General features: G+C 34.5%; 1 protein-coding gene across 1 annotated transcript in view; it reads left to right on the top strand.

The window, feature by feature from the left end:
• EPHA3 (EPH receptor A3) overlaps window positions 1–22,593 on the top strand; it is a 436,320-nt gene that overhangs the window by 105,322 nt on the left and 308,405 nt on the right. Inside the window, exon 3 of the mRNA XM_020974820.2 lies at window positions 18,180–18,840. Coding sequence (XP_020830479.1) covers window positions 18,180–18,840 — 661 coding nt within the window. The remainder of the gene's footprint in view (window positions 1–18,179; window positions 18,841–22,593) is intronic.

Raw genomic sequence — 22,593 nt, 5'->3', positions numbered from 1 at the left:
AGCATATCACAAATATGTGGCACTACTTTTTTTTTGACCTTGGGACTTCTTACATCCTATAAAAAGGTGATGATTTTTTTTTAGGAAGAGGGGAATGATATGTTTTTTGTTCTTTATCTTCAAGGTTTGATGAATAGGTAATAATTAAAGGTATAGATAACAACTGAGACTAGGCAAACAAGGAAAAGCAGTAAAGTTAATTTATAAGTGAATAGCTACTACTAAGTCTTTCATATAGAGACTTGCATACATATGTGTATTATGTGTATATACATATACACATATACAAAAATATAAGTATGTATTGATTAATGATATTGGACAAATAACTAATGGCATATCAAAAGACACTCTTAGAATATTAGGAGACAACCGTTAGGAGCAGGGCTTTGCTATTACCAACATGTATGAATCTCAGACATTTTCAGATTGGAGTTATCAATTCCCTGCTGTGACTGCTGCTTAAACCTATCTCACATATGCACAAATACATGCGTGTATATATTTACATACATGTATGTATTTTTTAAAAAAAGATATCTCCAAGATAGAGGCACGGTGGTATAACGTACATTCACTCTCCAATATATTCTGTGTGTATAGGTCACTCTGTAAGATAACTTTCTCTACCAATGCAGATTACACCTGTTAGGGAGTTAGTTGACAGTTTGTCAGAAGATAAATGACTTGGCTAGGGTCATACATTCAGTACATACGATATCAGTGGATATGAATCTAGGCGTTCCTGGCTATGAATCCATCAAGCCACTTTGCCTCTTAAACCTATCTCCTATACACACAAATACATGAGTGTGTGTATACACACACACACACGTATTGCATGCATGTGAATTCCATGTATGTGCATATTGTTCAGTCAATTCAGTTGTGTATGACTCTTCATGACCCCATTTGGGGTTTTCTTGGCAAAGATACATCATTTTACAAATGAGGAAAGTGAGCCGAATGAGATTGTGACTTGCCCAGGTTCACACAGGTTACTACCTGTTTCTAAAGTCAGATTTGAACTCAGGTCTTTCTGACTCTAGCTCCAGTGCTTTATGCACTGTATTAATTCAATTCAATTGAATAAATATTTGTGAAGTGACATAGAACTCCCTAAAGGACAGTCCATCACCACATCTTTCTGGGACAGACCATCAAGATGGACAGTGAGCTGGGTTGAAAATGGAACAGGAGAAATGCATTCAGGGAATTACACAGTACATTCAGTGATTCCAACTTGTTCCCTGGCACAAAACTCCACGTTTGTAACAGCAATATTTTTCCAGTGATGCTATATGACTGTGAGGCATGGAACACTAAAATCTCCTTAAATCAAAATTGTGGGTGAGCCAAAAAGTAGTGGAGTGAATGCATGGTGTATGTAACTATTCTGCACGTCATTACTACTGAGACTTATATGCAAGATGTGGCAAATAAGATACTATCAAGGAAATGTGTGATTACCAAAGGCTATGGACCTTCCCTGCAGCAAGGGCATAAAATAACAGATGGGTAGGACTGTCATTACTCACAAGATGTTAAAAGACCTAGGGAAAACCTTCAGTGTGGGAGGTAGATTTTCTTTGTAGTATTTGTAGGAAGACCTGAAAAAATTATAAAAAATGAAGGTTGGGAAGGTTTCAATCTTCATCATTGGATAGTGCATCTATGTTGATAAAAGCATAAATTCTTTGAGGTATAAATATAGTGTATTTGGGGCATTTTATCAGGTACAGCTAATACAAAGTTATGGAGTTAGGATTCAAATGAAAATTTATGTTAAAGCATATAAAACTAGTCAGATAAAATGTTTATCAATTCTCATGCTACTGGCATTTAATGATTCAGAGGTTATTGGATTTAAAGCTTGAAGAGAATATAAAGGACAGAAAATCCAACCATCTTACTTTAAAGATAGGTAAAGGAAGTCTATAGAGTTGAAGTGATTCTCCAAGGCCACATAGATTGTACAAGGCAGGGCTGGGATTCAAACTCAGGTCTTTTGGAGTCCATATTTTCCTTTTACATTCCCTGGGGTGTTTTAAAAAAATAGCTATCTTGGCTCATTGAAAAGAAAAAAAAAACTTTAAAAATCATATTTTTTTCTGTCACAAATACAATCTTGTTCAATGACAAGTCAAACTTCCCATTGAATTTTTTTCTGAAAAAAATTGTTAGTTGTGCTTATGTAATACTGCCAATTACATGTATTAGTCCAAAATATTAACCATCTGGCAGAATTCCATTGTATATAAATAAGACATTTGAGCCCTGGAAAAATGCCATTTTGAGTACAGCCAGCTGGTGTTTTTTTTTATAGTTTAATTCAGCCCTAGAAATATGGAATTTTACAATATATTTAATGTTGTAAATGACAATAGAAAAACATGAAGTGAATTAGAAGTTTTGTAGGACATTCCATGTTATTTCGAAAAACTTGTTAAGTGAAAGAAAAATAAGTTTTGCACCTGTCTATTGACTTACTGACTTTTTTCCACATTATAAAACTGCATTTTCAACATTTAAATTTGTATAAACTTTTGAGGTGTCATGTTAAAAAAGTCTTTGTGACTTTGAATGTTTTGCTCCACTAGTGTTATTCTTAAAAAACCCTTTTAAAAAAAATTTTTATTGTAAGCACAGAAAATACATTCAGCTTTCCTCTGAACTTAATAACAAGGTGGATTCTAGGATTCCCATTTTATAGAATGAAATTATCCTTTGAGAGTACTAAAAAAATCTCTCCTATTACTTTTATTTTGTTTTCTATATATAAAATTTGACTTATGATGTCAAACTTGAACTTCAAAATGTGAAGATGAATTAAAATGCCTTCAGAACAGATAGAAAACAATCATGGCATTCCTGAAACATAGGTAATTATTGATCTAGCACAAATATTCTTTGTTTACAAAGCAAGCTATAATTGGCAAATTGTTGAGGATCTTTGTTTACATGTAAATATACGAAAAGTCTAAATCTTACTCTAAATGTTGTCAAATTCATTTCTTTCTATTAGTCACTTATCTGAGTTAATTGACCATGGGACAGATATAAGATCTCAGCTAAAGGACTGGGATGCCTGTTAGAACATAAGCTACTATGCCATGAGCTGTTACAAAATAATACTCTTTCTACTTTGATAAAATCATTAAAACATTATATTAACTTCTTATTTTTCCCCCATTGGAAAAGGAGACTCTCATTCACATAACATGTTACAGTAGTGGCTTATAGTGACTGTTTCCATTGGCAATGGCTCTCTCAGATGCTGCTTCTATCAGTGGTGGCACTTGTTTTGGGGTAACTCCCATTTACAGTGGCTCTGAGTATCTTATCTTGGTTGCTATGGTTTCTACCTGTAGTGTCTGCAACGCCTTTCATCATCTCAAATGTCCTCAAAATGCTTCCTGATTCCTTAGCTGCTAAATTGCTAGGTATTACTCAATACCACCTCCTAAGGACAGCTCACAGCAATGACCCCATATAAACTGCCACATTACTTGCACACTCCATTCAAGGAAGTTTTCTAAGGAAATTGCCTAAATTTTTCTAGAATTGTTTTAGGTAAGCAAGCCTATGTAATGCCATGCAGTTATCATATTGATTTTTGTGTCTATACTTGAGTATTTATATTCTGTCTGGATTCTTCCCAATATAACCTCTTTCAGCTCAAGGAATGTCTTTTTGCTTTTTTCATCCTAACATTCAATATATTTTATTTACTTGACTCCTGAGCTTCATTTGATTCTAACTAGATGGGTTGGTTTGCTGCATTTCAATTGTTTCTGAGGGTTCCCTTACCCATCCCCACAGTATGTTAGGGTAGTTTTACATCATTCCTTCCTGGATGTATCTTTACTTGGTATCCAGAAGATTTTAAAAACAGCCCTAAATTATTCTTCGTAAGCCGCCCACAATAGAGCACATAAGCATACTGGGTTCCAGCAAAAAAAAAAAATAATTCAATTCAGCAAACATTTAACATGATTATTTAATGCAAGGAGATGAGTTCGTTGTTTAGTAAGGGTGAGTAATATCTGGCATCCACAAACAATTGAAATAAACAGACATGAGGGAATGGAAAATTCTTGAGAAAGGACTGCCTACATGATGGATAGGCTTCACCTCTACCCCAACAGCCTCCACCACACACACATGTACATGATGTCTAACACAAACTGAAGCTCATTCCAGACCTAATGATCCTTAAGAAATCCCAAGATAAATGACAGTAAGTGACATCACCCACCCTAGAACTGCAAAAAAAGTCAGAAAGAAGCCTAGGAACAATTCGAAAAGGGACTATCCAAGTGAAATATTTGCTAATAAGATTGTGTCTGAGGCAGTAAAAGCAGATGGATTCCCTGAGATAGACCTAGAATGATCAGCAAGCCTCAGGGTGGGGAAGATCCTGGAAAACAGAAGAGGGCAGTAATCAGCATTCAACATGATGCTTACCTTCCTGAAGATATCATGCCTCAGTGTTCAGACCAGGAGGATACAACTCCTAGGACTCTGAGGTCCTTAAACTTTGTTGTGACAGGCTGAATGGGCCCTTGAAGATCTTGCACTCTGAACCTTCAAGATCCAGAAAGGACAAAACCCAAAGTGTAGACTTTAGCGCAATAGTACAAAGGGCCCAGCATGAGACCAAACAGGGCAAACAACCCTACCAAAAATGGATTTTGGGTCAGGGCAATGCCAGTCCTGTCCAAAATCTCATCTGTTAAACTTAAGGTTGGAGAGATGAACAAATCAAATAAAATACCAACCTGTATTAACAATGTAAAGATAGCACCATAACAACTGCAAGCAAATACTCAAAGGGGAAAAAAATGAGTGTTCCACAAGGACTATAGGAATACCAAGAAGAAACGGAGCAAGAGATTTAAAAATGAAACAAAAACTCTTGCAGAAATAATTGGATATTGAATAAGTAGCCTAGAATAGAAAGTAGAAAACCTTACCCAAATAATGGAAAAATCTGAAAACTAGCACTCAGTAAATGCTTGTTGACTTTTGACTGAACAGGAATCAGTGATTCCGTGTAATATTAGAACAAAATCAAAAACTGAAAAAATAGAAGAGAATGTAATATATCTGATATTTAAAAAAACTGATCGAAAAAACAGGTTGAAGAAAGGTAATTTAAGAATCATTGGAATCTCTGAAAATCATGACCTAAAAAGATAAAGTCTAGATACTATATTTCAAGAATTCATAAGTGAAAATTATCCAGATCTTTTGGAACCAGAGGTCGAGATAAGGAAAGAAAACATCTATCAATCATCTCCTGAAAGGAACCCCAAAGGGAAAGTCCTAGGAATGTCGTAGATAAAATCCAGAGCTCTCACATCAAAGAAAAAATCCTTCAAGCATCCAGGAAGAAACAATTACCAAACAAGTCCCAAAGACTACAGTAAGAATCACACAAGTCTTGAGAATTTCTAAAAATGAGGAGAGATTGGAATGTAATATTGTATTCCAAAAAGCAGAATACATAGATCAGAGATTTTTAAGAGAGACTGGGAAAGTTTTCTTATAGAATGTAGAATATTAGTTGGAACTTGAAGGAAGATAAGGAAGGAACTTTTCCATCCTCATATTTTCTGATACTTTTATGCTAATTCTGCTTCAATGCTCTAATATCTACGGTCTCATTGATGTAAATACTCATCAAATGTTCATTATTACTATTATCACTCCCACTAATTGTGCCACTGTTTCTTCCTTCTGCTTTACAATCCCTGTCCATAACATTCCATTAATCTTCCATATGGTTTTGTTGAAAACACTGGAGGCCTTTCTCTAGACTTTTTAATATCCTGTGTGTATCCTGTGTGGCACTTGGACTATTCACATCCTAACTTTTGCTCTTGCCTCATGACTGATACCTTTTCCTTCATAAACATGTATTTCCTTGATGTTATCTTTTATGCAGGCAGCCAGGTACGCTGGACTTGGAATCAGGAAGATTCATTTTCAAGAGTTCAAATCCCGCCTCAGGCATTTTCGAGCTGTGTGACCCTGGTCAAGTCACTAAACCCTGTTTGCCTCAGTTCCTCATCCATAAAATGATTTTGAGAAGGAAATGGAAAACTACTCTGGTATCTTCTCTTCCCAACACCCCCCCCAAAAAAAAGCAAACCTGAAAATGGTGTGACAAAGAGTCAGACATGATCGAAATAGCCCAACGACAATAATCCCTTATGCAACTTCTTCTAAGTTTTTGTAGTATTTTGTTGTAGCTAACTTACATTTAATGTATGTCTCACAAAGTCTCTAGTTATTCTGTAATTTTCTTTTTAAACATGTTATATTTTTTTCTTTGATGCCCACCTATATAGCATCATCAGAAGAAAATTGGTATTAAGTTGTATTTTTTAAGGACCAGGGGAGAATTTTTTTTTTTTGTGCACAGGAGTAACTAGAAATTTTTGAAAATGCTATGCAATTACCAAATGTAATCTTGTGGAAAATAACCTTGCATATTATTCTTAAAAGTTTCTCTCCCTACTTCCCATCCTTCTTTCTTCCCTTCCCCCACTCATTTCTTTTTTTTATCTAATTGTTAAAGACAGAGTACTGAACCACTTTTTTCCAAGCTCAAAATGTTTACTTTTTCATTTCCCTCTAAAAATGCTCTGTGTTCATCATGAAAGTCCTGTGCTTTGTATTTACTTCTAAAATGGAACATGTGGATACTATTTTCCTGCCTCAGTTTAATCATGTTTACCTGATGGTGGTTTCTTCTCTGGCCACTCCCTTTGGATTGTGAAATTGAACATGATATATCCTACAAAACCTTTCCTAATGGGCAACAACATGAACATAAACAAGTAGAACGCTTGTACTTTTCTTCTAACCATAACCAGTTGCCTCCTGGATCAGGAATGGAGCATTTTTAAATACAGACTTCAGTAGTATTTGCATAAATACAAATTATCTATTAAAAATTCTTTGCTGATATTTTATGGTAAGCTTTTGACAGTGAATACAATTTTGTGAATATAACTGTCATTGACAGCATCTAAAAAGAGGAACCAGATTTACTTTCTGTTCGCCTTGTTTCAAAATCGCCTTTGTTCTAGCCCTTATGTTTAGTTTAAAGGGAGTTTCCAAAGAGAAATTTCCTGATTCATTCTAAATTAATCAGTTTTCTATCTTGCTTGAATTTGTTATCTTGTGATTGGAAGTTATTTCTTTGAAAAATAGTATTAAGGATGATTAATTAAAGTACGTGTTCATTCATTCAACAAGCACTAATATAATGCCTACTATGTCTATTATAATATTTTGGTATTACATAGCAAATGTATGCATACACATAATGTATATACATACACACACACACACACATATATATATGCATACACACATATAAAATTTCCCTGCAAAGCTTGCAAAGTCTGGTGATAATTTCATCCCATCAACCTCTTTTATTTTCATTCCTATCTAATGCCCATATTTGCTTTTCCTATCTACATACCTATTTACATGTTTTCTCTGACGTATATGAAGTCTGTTTTTAAGAAAAATTCTACCCATGATTACATGCACATACAATGTTAACACATGGTACATTACATATCAACACACAATGTGAATTACTTTGTAAACATATTTAATATTTTTAGTGTCATTTGCATCAAGTATTCATTTAGAGTGTGGCAACAACCATATATTTACTTATACATCTTATTCTAATAATTAATGGAGTGATTAATTAAGGACAGTCAATATCATTGTTGAACTACTTACTTCGTGTGGAAATTATCTATGGGTATGTGACAATACTTAATGTGATTGATTGGGGTGTTTTTACTAGAAAGAAAAGGACCAGACACAGTGGTACACACCTATATTTGCTGTCACTGGGGAGGCTGAGACTGATGGATGGCTAGAGGTCAGAAGTTTTGATGGGTAGTGGGGCTAAAGCTGATTGTGTTCATTCACTAAATCTGGTACTAGTGTGGTGAGCTTCTAGGAGTGGACTACCAAGTATTCTAAGGAGGGGTGAACTGGCGCAGGTTGGAAACAAGAAGGAAGCAAAACTTTTTTTTTTCTTTTAGGCAATTGGGGTTAAGTGACTTGCCTAGGGCCACACAGCTAGTAACTGTCAAGTGTTTGGTCTGAGGCCAGATTTGAACTCAGGTTCTTCTGACTTCAGGGCTGGTGCTCTATCCACTGTGCCATCTAGCTGCCCCCTAGCAAAACTTTTTTTAAGGTCAGTATTTATGTTTTTTTAATTACATCAAGTGGATACGTTAAATAACATCTAAAATTGTTTATTTTCCCTCTGAATGAGATGCCTATTATCGAATTAAGTAGAAAGCTTACTTGCAGTGAAAATATAAAGCAGTCAAGTACTCAGTTATCTCTTCAAATTAATTATGCTTATTGAGTTCAGAGCCAGTTGAACAAACCACACTTGTCAGAGTAATTTCTGATGGCCTTATAAAAATTCTAGCTGCTAGAAAATAACATGAACCAGAACAATCAATCTTTTTCATTCTGTGAAAACTTGGAAAGCAGTTCACTTTGTTGTACCCCAGTTTTCTTATATGCCAAATAGGAATAATTATATATATTCCATACTTTACTATAATTCTGAGAGAAGTTTTCACAAGAGTATACTATTAACAAAAAACTATTTTAGGTCTTATTGACATACTTAACAATGAGTTTATTACTTCATTGACTCAGGAGCTTTCTTTAATGATACAAATCAAAAGCTGTCCATTGATATTCATCTTATTTGATTCTTGTTCATATTCCCTCCATTTTCCCCAGAGGTCCATCCAATTTGCTGAAGGCCTTCCTCACTTTTTCCTGACTTTATCAAAGTACCAACAGAGCACTCTGGTTTTCTACCTGTCTTCTCTTGCTCTTGTCATATGACCAATCCATCTTCTTTTCATATCAGTTTTTTGATAATGCGTTTTACCCCTAATCTCCCATGGTGTTCTTTATTAGTAATTTTTGTAGCCTGCTTTCATACACTATATATTTCTCCATTACCCTGCATAATTGTCATTTTTAATTCTTCAAAGACAGTTGATTCTCAGTCTCACTGCATAGCAACAGGGACATTGATTTAATAGGCAATCATGGGCCATTAATTTCATATGAAGCATGAAATTGGTAAAGTAGTTTTGCAGTTTTCCATTCATTCCACTCTCCACTTCCTGTTGAACTCTGGGCCCTGTTGAATGCAGTTAAACTTTGTCTGTCTGTATCATCTGATAAACAAGCTCTATAGGTTTACCGTTCAAGTGTGTTTTGAAATCTTTCAATACATTTTCTTCATCTACTTTATCTTTCCTGTGTATATGGTTAGGCCAAATTCCTTTAAGTGATTTTGAATCTTCTACAATTTTCTGCATCTTGGTGCAATCAATATGATGTAGTCTACAAACAAGAGCATGTAAAAGGCCTTATTATAACAAAAAATGATCTCATTTCAATCATGAGTCTGTGATGGAACTCCTCTAACACAGTGGTGAATTCCCTGTCTTAACTTGTGAAAGGACAATGAGGTGATATTCAGTTGAAACAACAAGCGCTGGAACCATAGTGGAAAGAACATTAGATGTAGAGTTCTTAATACCTTGGACAGCTAAGGGGCACAGTGAATAGGGTGCCAGACCTGGATTCAGAAACACTCATATTTGTGAGTTCAAACCTGGTCCCAAACATTTGCTGGCTGTGTGAACTTGGACAGGTCACTTAACCCTGTTTGCCTCAGTTTCCTCATCTGTAAAATGAGCTGGAGAAGAAAATTGTAAACCACTCCAGTATCTTTACCGAGAAAACCCCAAATAGGGTCATGAAGAATCAGACATAACTGAAAAACAGCTCTACTATATATAACTATAACACCTGGTTTGAATTCTATCTTGATCACATACAAGGTATGACCTTGGGAAAATCATTTCAACTTCTCAAAACCTTAGTTTCTTCATCCAAAAATGAGGAAGAATAATACTTGTACTACTTACATTATAGAATTAACTTGCAAAACAAATGAGAGAAATATTTATAAAGTTCTGTTATGAACTTGGAGAATATGGACTAATTTTCACCACTTTTTAATAATATCTTTCATTTTTTGTGCAGATGGTAAATAGTAGAAAACAATATTACATTTTTTTGCCTTATTACTGACCATTTATTTTGAGCTCTGAATAATAGAAGGTAGCAATTAAAGAGTTAAAGTTACTTCTATGCGATATTAATTATATATGATTTGGGGCAGAACAGCAGAAAAGCTCATGAAGACTCTAAGGTCAGCTTAATGTTTGGCTGTCATGCCATTATATTTATTTAAAAGGGGCTCACTTTCACAATGAAAATCTGAAAGATTCATGCTACTTTTGTTGAAGGAGAAAGGAGAATAAAACCTTGGTCTTCTGCTCTTTATTTTATACAAAATCAGTAAAACTTAGCATATGTATTGTAGTGACACAAGTTAATTTCATTTCTGCTGATGAGTTCACCACAGGTATTTTTAAAATTGCAATGAATTACTGTGGCTGTGACCCATTATCATAGCAGGAAATTACATGAATCTCACAACTCATATGAAATGAAACACTGTCACTGCTATTGCATTAATTTCTAAGGCATTTGTCATTTGTAATAGTCTTGTAAATGCCCATCTTAACACAGTTTTCATTCCAAATAAGTTAAAATGTACTTTGAAGATTTTGCTACTGTTATTTTTCAGCATTAATATATTGGGTAGGGAGGAATCCATTTGAACGGATCTATTTCATATTTAACATTTATTCAGAAGATCAGTCATGATAGTCTCATCACTTATCTAATTTATAAGGAAGTGATTACTCAAATATTAATATTATTTGTATACATAGATTTAGAAAGGTAGACAGTTCTTGAATGAATGTCACATGATTATTTTATTGAGAGATGTTATGGGCACTTAGTATATGGATGAAACATCTCATTATTTGTAAATTGGTGGTGTTGGATCAGATTATCTATGATGTTCCTTCCAGTGATAAATTCAATCCATTTAACAAGCATCAATGAAATACCTACTTTGTGCCACATGTGAGAAATATTGTAGTTCAACAATGTTAATATTAGCAATGTGTTGGATAAACTGACAGCCATGTTGATCTACTTTTTGTTAAGTTATTCTTCCCATGTGTGTAGGATAATAATTATAATGTATATGATTTTTCTAATGGTGCTTAATTACAAATAAACTGTCCTTTGATGATGGAAGAGAGACTTTCTAAGAAAATATGCTCTAAATTTCGTTATGGCAAATGGACTTCCATTGTCAAATTAGAAATAAATTGTCACAAAAAAAGTCCAAAACAGACTGAACTGAATATTTGTAATGAAGAAGGATTTTGGATAGTAGGTTTCCCTTGGAAAGTTTGCCACTCTAATATAACATCAATGTGTTATATCTCCTGGCCGAGAGTCTCTGTCTAGCAGTTCATTTTTATTTTTGCTCTTTGCATTTTGCACTGCCTTCCAGATTCCAGGATTTGACTTCTAGTGTCAGTTATCCTCAGGCTCAACTTTTTCCTACACTCTAAACATTTATGCTTCCTACAGATTCCCTACCTCATCACTCATAGGTCCTGGAAAGTTATCCCACGCTTTTGTTTACATAGGTATATATGCATTTGATAGTGGAATTGGGTAGTGATGTTACCTTTCACTAGTAGGTACTATCAAACAACTCCAGTTCCATTATTTAATACTGAAGGCTTATGTTAGATAAAACAAATTTCCCTACTTTATCAACTCTTTAATTATAAAATTTGGCATCTGAGATGAATTGTAAAATATGCATATGTATATATATACATATATATATATAATGTACATATATATATATGAAATATGGATTTTCTTTTTACTTTTCTCCAAATGTTTGAGATGTTTCAGCACAAATTTAAGTCTTTATAAAGAATAAGTATGTGTTTTGTGTACAAGCATATACTTCAGTGACTATAATAACTAATTATTTGTGTAGACAGGTAAAATGTTCATATTAACTCTTTGTACATTTTAAAGGGGGAAAAATGGTGTAGCAGATTGAGTGCCAGGCCTGGAGTCAGGTAGATTCATGTTCCTGAGTTCAAATTTGACCTCAGGTGTGACCTTAGGCAAGTCACTTAACCCTTTTTTTTTTTTTTGCTTTTTGGTGAAGCAGTTGGGGTTAAGTGACTTGCCCAGGTTCACACAGCTAGTAAGTGTCATGTGGCTGAGGCCAGATTTGAATTCAGGTCCTCCTGACTCCCAGGCCAGAGCTCTATGTACTGCACCACCAAGCTGCCCCCATTTAACCCTCTTTGTCTCAGTTTCTTCATCTTTAAAATGAGCTGGAGAAGGAAGTGGCAAACCACTCCATTATCTTTGCCAATTACTATCAATTAATCAATTACAAGATCATAGATCAGACCTTTTAAAGTACCACAGAGCCCCTCTTGTCCAACCTCTCATTTTACAGGTGAGGAAAATGAGGCTCACATAGGTTAAAGAACCAGGAGAAAGAATTCTCTGGGCTGGAAATGTAGTCACCAAGCCGCAGAGCTATGAAAAAATATTGCAAAAGTTCTTTTCTTCAGAGACAAGAGAGAGAAAGGGACAAGAGGAGAATTGTGCAGAGACATGATGGAAGTTTATCCTAAAATTTGATACTTTAGGAAAGAAAGGGAAATTCATTCATTATCTATCTATCTATCTATCTATCTATCTATCTATCTATCTATCTATCTATCTATTCATTTATTTATTCATTCATTCACTCATTTATTTATTTATATATTCATTTATTCATTTACTTATTTGCTTATTTATTTACTTATTTGTTCATTCATTCACTCATTTATTTATTTATTTACTAATTTATTTATTTAAGAAAGGGAAATTTAAAAAGGAATTTGGGTGACATTTCATTTCACATAAAAGTGCTTGGTAGTTCATTACTATTTTTTAATAGTTCAGTTCCTCTTGCCTCTAATAAAAGTAGATGCAAAAATAGCTTCAGCAGAGGGCAAGAATCATAAGTTTAGAGTTAGAAGGGATTGTTTAGATAATTTAGTCCAGACTCCTCATTTTGTACTTGAGGAAACCAAAGCCCAGTGAGTCAGTGGGAAGGGCAAGATGATGACTAAGGTCTCTTGACATATTTCTCCTTCATGGTGCAATGGAATGTGAATTAGATTTAGAATGACAAGACCTAGGTTCAAATCCTGACTCTTGCATATCACAGCAATGTCACTTTGGGAACATCATTTAAGTTGTCTGGACATTGGTTTCCTTGACTATAAAATGAGGGATTGACTTCTGAGGTTTCTTTAGTGCTAAATCCCATGATCTTACATCCATAGAAGTGAGGTAGGTCCCTTCTCCAAATGGTATACTAATTATTGAATATATATATACACACATATATATATATATATATGTATATATGTATAAGTATATGTGTGTGTATACACACACACATGCACACGCTCATGGCATATTCTCATAGGGTAAATTGTGAAGGGGGGAAACATGCATTTTGTCTCTGGTTTTGCTAAATGCCAACTACTGTACTTTACTATAACTCTTTTTTTAAAATGTTTTAAAGTAACTTTTAAGTGCTTTTCAGGACTCCATCTTCAACTATCCTAATGACAGCAGCAACTAGCCAACAATATCACACCAGTGATAATTAAATATTGAATATAAATCTGTAATCACTGTAATTTGGGGTTTATCAAAATGATGGTTATTATGTTAAATACCAACTAACTATTAAAAATATGTGTTTCCTTGACTGTCTTGGTGACAACAAAGTGTATTCCTGTTAGAAAAAGTAGAAATTGAGGGTTCCCTTAGGTCTCTTAAGCTATCCTGACTGAAGAGCAAGTTCACTCTAAAGGTCATGATTCCTTCTGCTGCAGATCAATTTCAGAATGGCTTCTCTAGGGAGAAGGAGGATGGATTGGAAGATTTCTTGTTGTTCTGTCTATCCATGGAAGAGCAAGAAAAACAACTATGTGACACTGAGGTCTGATGGAGCACTGAGATTAGAAATTTGAGTGCCAGGGCTTAGAATTTTTGGCCTTGGACAAGTGTGCAAGTGTTTGTGTGTGTGTGTGTGGGGAGGCTGATGTGTGTGGTGTGTGTATGTGCGTGTGTTCAGAGTCTCAAGAAAATCCTTTAAGTGACTTGTGAGTCTGTATATTCCTTTGATAAATGAAAATATAATTGCTTAAAATTCCTTTGAGGTATTTCTGAAAGATAAGGAAAGAGGTGTTCCCCAATTGGAAAGAAAGAAGATAGATGACAGTTATGTGTATTATCTCTCTTTTTAGAACTGAGTTTTGATCTGGAAAAGACTTATATGGCTATGATGAATTAATTATGAATTGTGAATATTACACAAATGTTTCTAAAATAGGAAGCTAGAGTTAAACATGGTCATTTATTGATATGACAAGAAGTATGCATAAAAATAATAGTCTCATTTACTGTATGTGTTTGTAATTGTTAAGCAAATGATAATTTCAGGGTTTTATTTCTGTCCTTACTGCTTGACAATGCTAGAGGATTTGCTGTTTTTGCAAGTGGTCCGAAGTGGCAGTCTACCATCACTTATAGGCAGTTTGGTCTTTACAAATTAATGAAGTGATAATTGCTCTCTGCAACCTTTTATGTGAAGAACATAACATTGCTGTTTGCATTATCTTGCAATTTATATCTCTATATCCAAGTGATTGCATTAGCTTGCCAAATTAGAATTGAGAAGAATAATATTAAAACTACAATGAGATCACCATAATTAAAATCATATTTTACATCAAATCATTGAAGCTCACCATTGAGCATTTCTTTTCTTTTTTGGCATATAGCCCAATGTTGCTTATACTAGACAACAATTCGAGATGGTTGCAGTAAATTCTAATGCACATCTATAGTGAAAACATGAAGTGTAATGTTTACATATAATTGGAAGATAAATTCACTTTCTGTAAATAATGGTGTTATGATCTCATTTTTTTTTTGCAGGTGGTCCACAAAAAGCACTATATTCTCTTGAATTTTTATTTTTGTTTTTGTTAAGTCATTTTTCAGTCATGTTCAACTCTTTAGTTGTGTTTGTTTCCTCATGACCCCCTTTGGTGTTTTCTTGGCAAAGATATAGGAGTGGTTTGCCATTTCCTTCTCCAGCTCATTTTACAGATGAGGAACCGAGGCAAACAGGGTTAAGTGACTTGCCCATGGTTACACAGCCAGTAAGTGTCTGAGGCCAGATTTGAACTCACAAAGAGGAATTTTCCTGATCCTAGGCCCAGTGCTCTATCCATTGAGTCACTGTTACCCCCTGAGTTTTTATTAACATTGTGCTAAACTTTGTGAGAGTGTAGAAACAAACATTGCAAAGACACTGAAGTAGTTATTAAAATTTTGGTTTCCTGGAATTTGTCATTGTTTCTGTCATATATATATATATATATATATATATATATATATATATACATATATATATATATATATATATATATATATATATATATGTATATATGTATATGTATGTATGTATGCATGTGTGTACGTATATATGTATGTATGTATATATATGTATATATAGCTCTTATGAATTTACATGTGATGTTAGTAAAAATCTACAAATTATGCATTCTGCACTCATTTTTGCCATACTCCCAGCATCTTCTCATGTGATACTTTGTATAGAATGGTTCTTATGGAATGTTTGTTGCTGCCTATAAAAAGGAGAGGATAAATATTTCCTTTGTCTTAAAGTAAATCCTATAAAGAACCAAGGAATCAATATCAGCTTTATTCATGGTGAGATGTTGGAAATTTTAGATTTGAAGGAGAATTTTGGATTTACAAAACTCTCAGTAGCAACATGATATGTGTAATTATTTCACCCCCCTCAGATTTTCTTCAAAAGGACACTCTGTGAACAAATTTAAGAAAAAACTACATGGAATAAATAAATATCTGTTTTGCATCTTCTGCATTTTATTACATATATTTCCCTACATATCCTAGGTGAATCTGGTTTACAGAATAGATTTAAAAGATTAGAAAGTGGAATCTGGGAGAATAGTTAAGAGGCTATTAAAGTAGTACAGATAAGGTTATTTAGGGACTTCTCTTTTCTGACAGAGAGACAGGGGCCTCATAGTCATGAGCAGCTGTGAATATTTTAAAATATAAACAATGAAAGAAATAAATGGAACATGGATGATGGTGGGGTGATATGATATAAAACTTTAAAATCATAAATTTCTCAGTAAGATAAAGTATTCTCTGAAGCTCAGTTTCAACTGCTCCAGGATCTTGAGATTTTCTTATGGGTTGTCCATTTTACAGGTTCTCCATTGGTGCTGAGATAGCTGTTACAAAACAAAGCCCTTAGGAAAAATAGCTAACAGCCTTCTCTAACCCATTTGACCTGAGACAAATATATATTTGTGAAATTTTTATAACTCTATCTGCATTCTTTCATATTTATTAAATGCAGTATGGAAGGTGTTTACTATATGTAGTGGGATTAGATGCAATCACCTTGTGTTGTCTCTCTCCTATTTTTATTGAGTAATTCCACAATTTGCTTTGAGTCATTGAACATTACTTGATATGACTGAATCTTTTAACATCAAATCCTTGAAGCTTCTGTCTGTAGAAAATTAATTGTGTAGATAGTGAGACATTAACTGTTATTATGATGATTCAAAAGTCTTTGGTAACACACCAGGTTGAACCCCAAACCTGGTTTTTCCTGGGAAAAGATCAACAGATTGATAGATTTCTGGCAGTTTAGTCTCTTGTTCCTAAATAAGATCAAGTTTTGGATAAAATAATACATATATATTTTTACCCCTTCAGCAAAGACTTTGGACTGTTCCTTATTTACTTTGGGCTTGATTTTGAGCCATAAGGCCAATCAGTCCACTTGAATCTTGGTTATAGTAAGGATAATCTGTGCCAGGAAGCATAGATAATTAGACTAAACTTCAGTGAGGGACTACAATTTATTATCTAGATTTTATTCATAGATAGCAGAAGACAGGCATTTTCTAGGCTAAGAACTAACTTTCCAGAATTGTCATTTTTGATCTGAAAGAACCCCAGTTTAGTGCTTTAAACCATGTGACAAATAATGGTTGAATTTTCAATGTTAATTAATCTAGATCAGTTCAATAAAAAGGTATCAAGCAAGAAGTATTATAATAATAGTCACAGCTGACCTTTACATAGCATTTTAAGGTATGCTACATGATCTCATTTGATTGTCACAACCATGCACAATAGATGATGCTGAGGCCCAGAGAGGCTGTGTAACTTGCCCCTGCTCACACAGCAAGTAATTGTGAGAAGCAGTGATTGATCTCAGATGTCTCTTGACAGCAAATCCCACACACTTTCTGTTATACCACAAGGTCCTTCCATAGTGAAATAGAGAGAAATTTAAGCTCAGTCCTTGCTCTCATGGCAACATAAACATACAGATAAGTATGAGACATATAGAGGTACTTTCTGAGTGCTCATGAGATAAGGTGATATTAACAGGGGAAATCCGGGAAATAAATTGATGAATATAGGGAGGGAGGATTAAAGTCACAGGAAATGATGTGAAGAAAGATGTGATGGTAGGAAAGTACAGCACAAGTTCAGAGGGTAGAGACTATTCCATTTTGTGCCTGAAAGAAAGTAAGAGACAAAGGTTAGAAAGATAGGATTGACCTAGCCTGTAAAAGAATTTGAATTAGACCAAGGCATTTGATTTGTACTTGGTAGACAGTAAGGAGCTATTGATGAATTTTGAGCAGAGGAGTAACATGATTTGATTGAATACATTAGAAAGATAATTGTGGTGTTGATGTGCATGATGAATTGGAAGTAGAAGAGAATGGAATCTGAAAGATATATTAAGAACCTATGACAAAAATCCTGACAGATAGTATTAAAGATCTGTAGTAAGATGAAACACAAAGGGAGATTTGTTTAAAAAAAAGTGATGCCACCAACAGACATAATGTCTATTTTTTTGTGTATTTACAACTTCTATGAAATGGCATAGATACTGACATCTCATTTCAAATATAATCATTCTATTAATGTCAATTCTTCTTTTGTTGTTTGTTTTTTGAAACTAGTGGGAAGAGATCAGTGGGGTTGATGAGCATTACACCCCTATCAGGACCTACCAGGTGTGCAATGTTATGGATCATAGTCAGAATAATTGGCTGAGAACAAACTGGGTCCCAAGAAATTCAGCTCAGAAGATCTATGTGGAACTGAAGTTTACACTAAGGGACTGCAATAGTATCCCATTGGTTTTGGGTACTTGCAAGGAGACTTTCAACCTCTACTACATGGAGTCAGATGATGACCATGGGGTCAAATTCCGAGAACATCAGTTTACCAAGATTGACACAATTGCAGCTGATGAAAGTTTCACACAGATGGACCTGGGGGACCGTATTCTCAAACTCAACACTGAAGTTCGAGAGGTAGGCCCAGTGAACAGGAAAGGCTTTTATTTGGCTTTTCAAGATGTTGGTGCCTGTGTTGCCTTAGTATCTGTGAGGGTGTACTTTAAAAAGTGCCCTTTTACAGTGAAGAACCTGGCAATGTTTCCAGATACAGTACCTATGGACTCCCAATCCCTGGTGGAAGTCCGAGGTTCTTGTGTTAATAATTCAAAGGAGGAGGAACCACCCAGAATGTACTGCAGCACAGAAGGGGAATGGCTGGTGCCCATTGGCAAGTGCTTATGCAATGCTGGCCATGAAGAAAGGGGCTATGTTTGTCAAGGTAACACTATGCTTTAATCAATACTTCTAGTTATTCTGTTTCTGAGTTGAGAATTTACCTTAGAGAAACCATTGTTTGGTTTTCCTTCAAATCTATATGAAATGACTCAAGTGGATTACAATTTTTTAAAAACTGATCTTTTTCTTTTTGCTTTGCTGATGTAAATTATGGCTCCCTAGAAAGAGTAACTCCAAATTTGTTGTACAGTAGGAAGAGAGCTGGTTTCCAAGTTAAAGGATGTGAATTCAAATCGCATCTCTGATTTTCATTACTTCTTTACCTCTTAACTTCTAAACAGCTTAACTTCCCTGGGCCTCTTTTGGACAAGATGGATTTTGAGATTCCTTCCAGTCAATGAAATTGTATATTATATACACGTACATATTTCAAAAATACAGTATGACCTACTTTGGTTTCTTCCATTTTTATTTTTCCTTGGTTCATTCAAGGACCTAGCTACAGGCCAATGGGGCAAACGTTTTCCCTCTTTTTAAACTTCATTACACTCTTAGCACTTGGTGAGTGTTATAATAACAGACTTGACAAATTGTGGTGACCGCCAATGTTGCTATTTAGATAATTCATAGTAGTATTTACTTTATTTCTGCAAGTAATGATTTCTATTTCAATAAGATCTTGGTGTCAGATGAACTTTCCCTGAATGTTAACCATTAAGAAGTTCATTCTTTTTATAATGAAAATGAAGAACATTTTAGCATGTGATATCTGTTGATGTAAGCTTATGATGTATCATTTGGGCTTTTATATTACTATATGTGTGACCAGTTCAAGGATTATACAGTGATAGTGAATTTGTCTCATATTTATTGATTTAAGTCATTATACATTATCAAATGAAAACATTATCCATAGGGAAACTGAGCTTAATATTTCCTTTCTTGACTTTGCTTGCATCATGACATTATAGAAATAGAAATGAAAGCTCTTTTGTATTTGTGTGTGTATATGTCTTTTTTCCACATGAAGACTGACCTGTTTTCCAAAATGTTTGACATTTCACATAGTGCAAATAATGGCTATTTAACAAATACATCTGTAGCATTTTTAACTTGTTTATATAAATACAAAAGAACATATAAAGATTTTGGTGATCACAGTTAATGGAATGTTGACCATTTCAGACTGTCATCTGAATTATAATACTTAGGCTTGTATGTTTTCTCTGTAAAGCAAAGTTATTTCCATAGAGTAGTCAGTCATTCACTGAGTCACTATGCTCAAAATACATATGGAATCAATGAGTCTACCTTGGTATATGATGATTCTGTCCCAACACACTAAATAAGACATATCATTTTGCTTTTACTCTATATACATTGTTTATAGAAATGAAAAAAAAACTTATGAGATAAACAATGTTTTTGATTGCAAAGTCTCATGTTATTTAAATCTGTGAAAGGGATATATCCACCCACATGGATGAATATTGTCACTAAAGAAAAATTCATAAAGTCTTTTCATTTAAATGTTATTACAGATAAAATTTGCCTCTGCACTTTGATTGAGATGAGGCTTGATAATTAGTTTTTTCATGTGTATGCAGTGTGTATGTGTGTGTACATGTGTGTACATGTGTAAGGGAATCACAGTGATCATTTAAATCTAAAAAAGGGGGGGAGAGAAAGAGAGAGAGAGAGAGAGAGAGAGAGAGAGAGAGAGAGAGAGAGAGAGAGAGAGAGAGAGAGGAGAGGGAGAGAGAGAGAGAGAGAGAGAATGAGAATTAAGCCATGTGGGTAAGACCTCTTGGCTCAGGATGAACAATAAAGCTACCTATTTTCCCTGTGCTGATCCTGGCTTAGCTCATTGCTGTAGCTCTCTGGATGTTAAGATTAAACAAGTTCCTGTCTTCTTTCAAGGCTTTTTGGCTATAGGAAGAATGAATATTAAAAGCTTGAATTTTAAAGAATTTTCCTGAAGTTTGCATGAGAAATGGTAATAAATGAAAACAAATGCCATTAAAGTAAATGGCTGGAATTATCCATGAAACAACTAATTAAACAGGCCATACATGGCAGAATGCAAACACGGAGGTAAAATCATTGTTGAGGATCATTGTGTCCAGAAAAGGAGATGGGCAGGTCATGTAAAGATAACTACTGGACTGCCTAAATGGTACACTGGTCTCTCTAAGATACTAAAAGAACAAAAGAATATCTCCAGTGCTTTGGCTAGATCTAGATATACAGGATTTATAGGAGGGTGCCAGTGAGAGTTTAATTGCATAGGATGAAAAGCCATTGAGTGGTTGTGTTCATTATTAATGGAGGGAATGTTCACTAATGAAATCATAGCTTCTTCAATGTGTCAAACTATCAACGTATCCAATTATCTGGAATGACTAATTAATTACAGTATGTCATTCTGCCCATCTCTAAGAAATGTAGTTGAGCTGAGATGTAGAGGGAGAGTATGGCATAGTGGGTAGAGCTCTTGACTTAAGCCTGGGTAAAAATCATGTTGTAGACACTGTGTAGCCCCTCTTTTTGTCTGATTTTTCTCATTTGTATAATGGGGCTGGTAGTAATTACAGTACCTCTCTGAGAGGTGTTAGGTTCAAAGGAAATAAAACATTTGTAACGTTTTTGCAAATGTCAAGGCTCTCTATAAACATCAATTATTATTGTATTAGCTCTAATAAGGCATTGATTCCCCTTTCAGCCAGCATTCCAGACAAACTCTAACTCTTGTGTAGGCAGTGGCCTTAAAAGTAGCATTGAAAAATATTGGATCCTGAGTGTTATGAGGATCCTTGCTATCTTCTGTGGAAAAATCTGATAGGCAAGTAGGTGCTCTTATCCTATTCTTTATGTCTACTACTCAATGGTTTTTTGTCTTGTGCATCCTGTAAATCCTGTATATTAAGATATTGCCAAAGCACTGGAGACATTCTTTTAGCATCTTAGGGCAGCCCAGGCTTTCAAGGAGATTGTGGGAATACATTTTTAATGGAGTGGTTTAATTCATTTGTATGTAAGTCATAGACAGGCACTTCCTTCAGATAAACAGACCCCAGGAAAAGGGAAGAACAGGGTTGGATCAGACTATGAAGCTTGTTATGTCTTAATAGATATCTAGAGTTATTTCTAGCTAGCTGTTTCAAACTCCTAGTGCAATGTTAGGTTTCAGTAACTTCAAAGTTAAAAATGCTACAAACTTACAAAAATAAAATTTGAGATGTTAATTATTTAAATTTTAAATGTATCAATTCAACATGACTGTATTGTGCTTTGTATCTCTAGTATATTTTTTGAACTTTTTTTTTTTTGGTCTAGGCAATAGGGTTAAGTGACTTGCCCAGGGTCACACAGCTAGTAAATGTTATGTGTTTGAGGCTGGATTTGAACTCAGGTCCTCCTGAATCCAGGGCCCGTTCTCTATCCACTGCGTCACCTAGCTGCCCCTTGAACTTCTTAAAACCTTTCATTAGCTAATGCTTAGTGATTGGAAGTGTTTGTTATCTTAGCCTTAATATCATCTAAAAAACTAGATTTTGATGAATATCCATAATTTTGAAGCCACCTTACAAGAAAAAAGTCTAATGAAAATAGATCAAGTGATTGAGGTGAGAAAGTTTCTGAGTCTGGGTTTGAGAAAGTTTTATCCTGAAACTGACACACAAGCAACACATGATGACAGAGCAACCTTTCTTGTTATAATTAAAATTTAAAAATTTATTATTAAAAATTCACAAAACTTCATAAGTGTTAAGTACTTTTAAATAAACTTTCAAAT

Source organism: Phascolarctos cinereus, unplaced genomic scaffold, assembly GCF_003287225.1.
Source record: "Phascolarctos cinereus isolate Bilbo 61053 unplaced genomic scaffold, phaCin_HiC Scaffold_7;HRSCAF=346, whole genome shotgun sequence".
NCBI lineage: Eukaryota > Metazoa > Chordata > Mammalia > Diprotodontia > Phascolarctidae > Phascolarctos > Phascolarctos cinereus.
The sequence above is the reverse complement of the archived record's forward strand: the minus strand, read 5'-3'. Positions and strand labels throughout refer to the sequence as shown.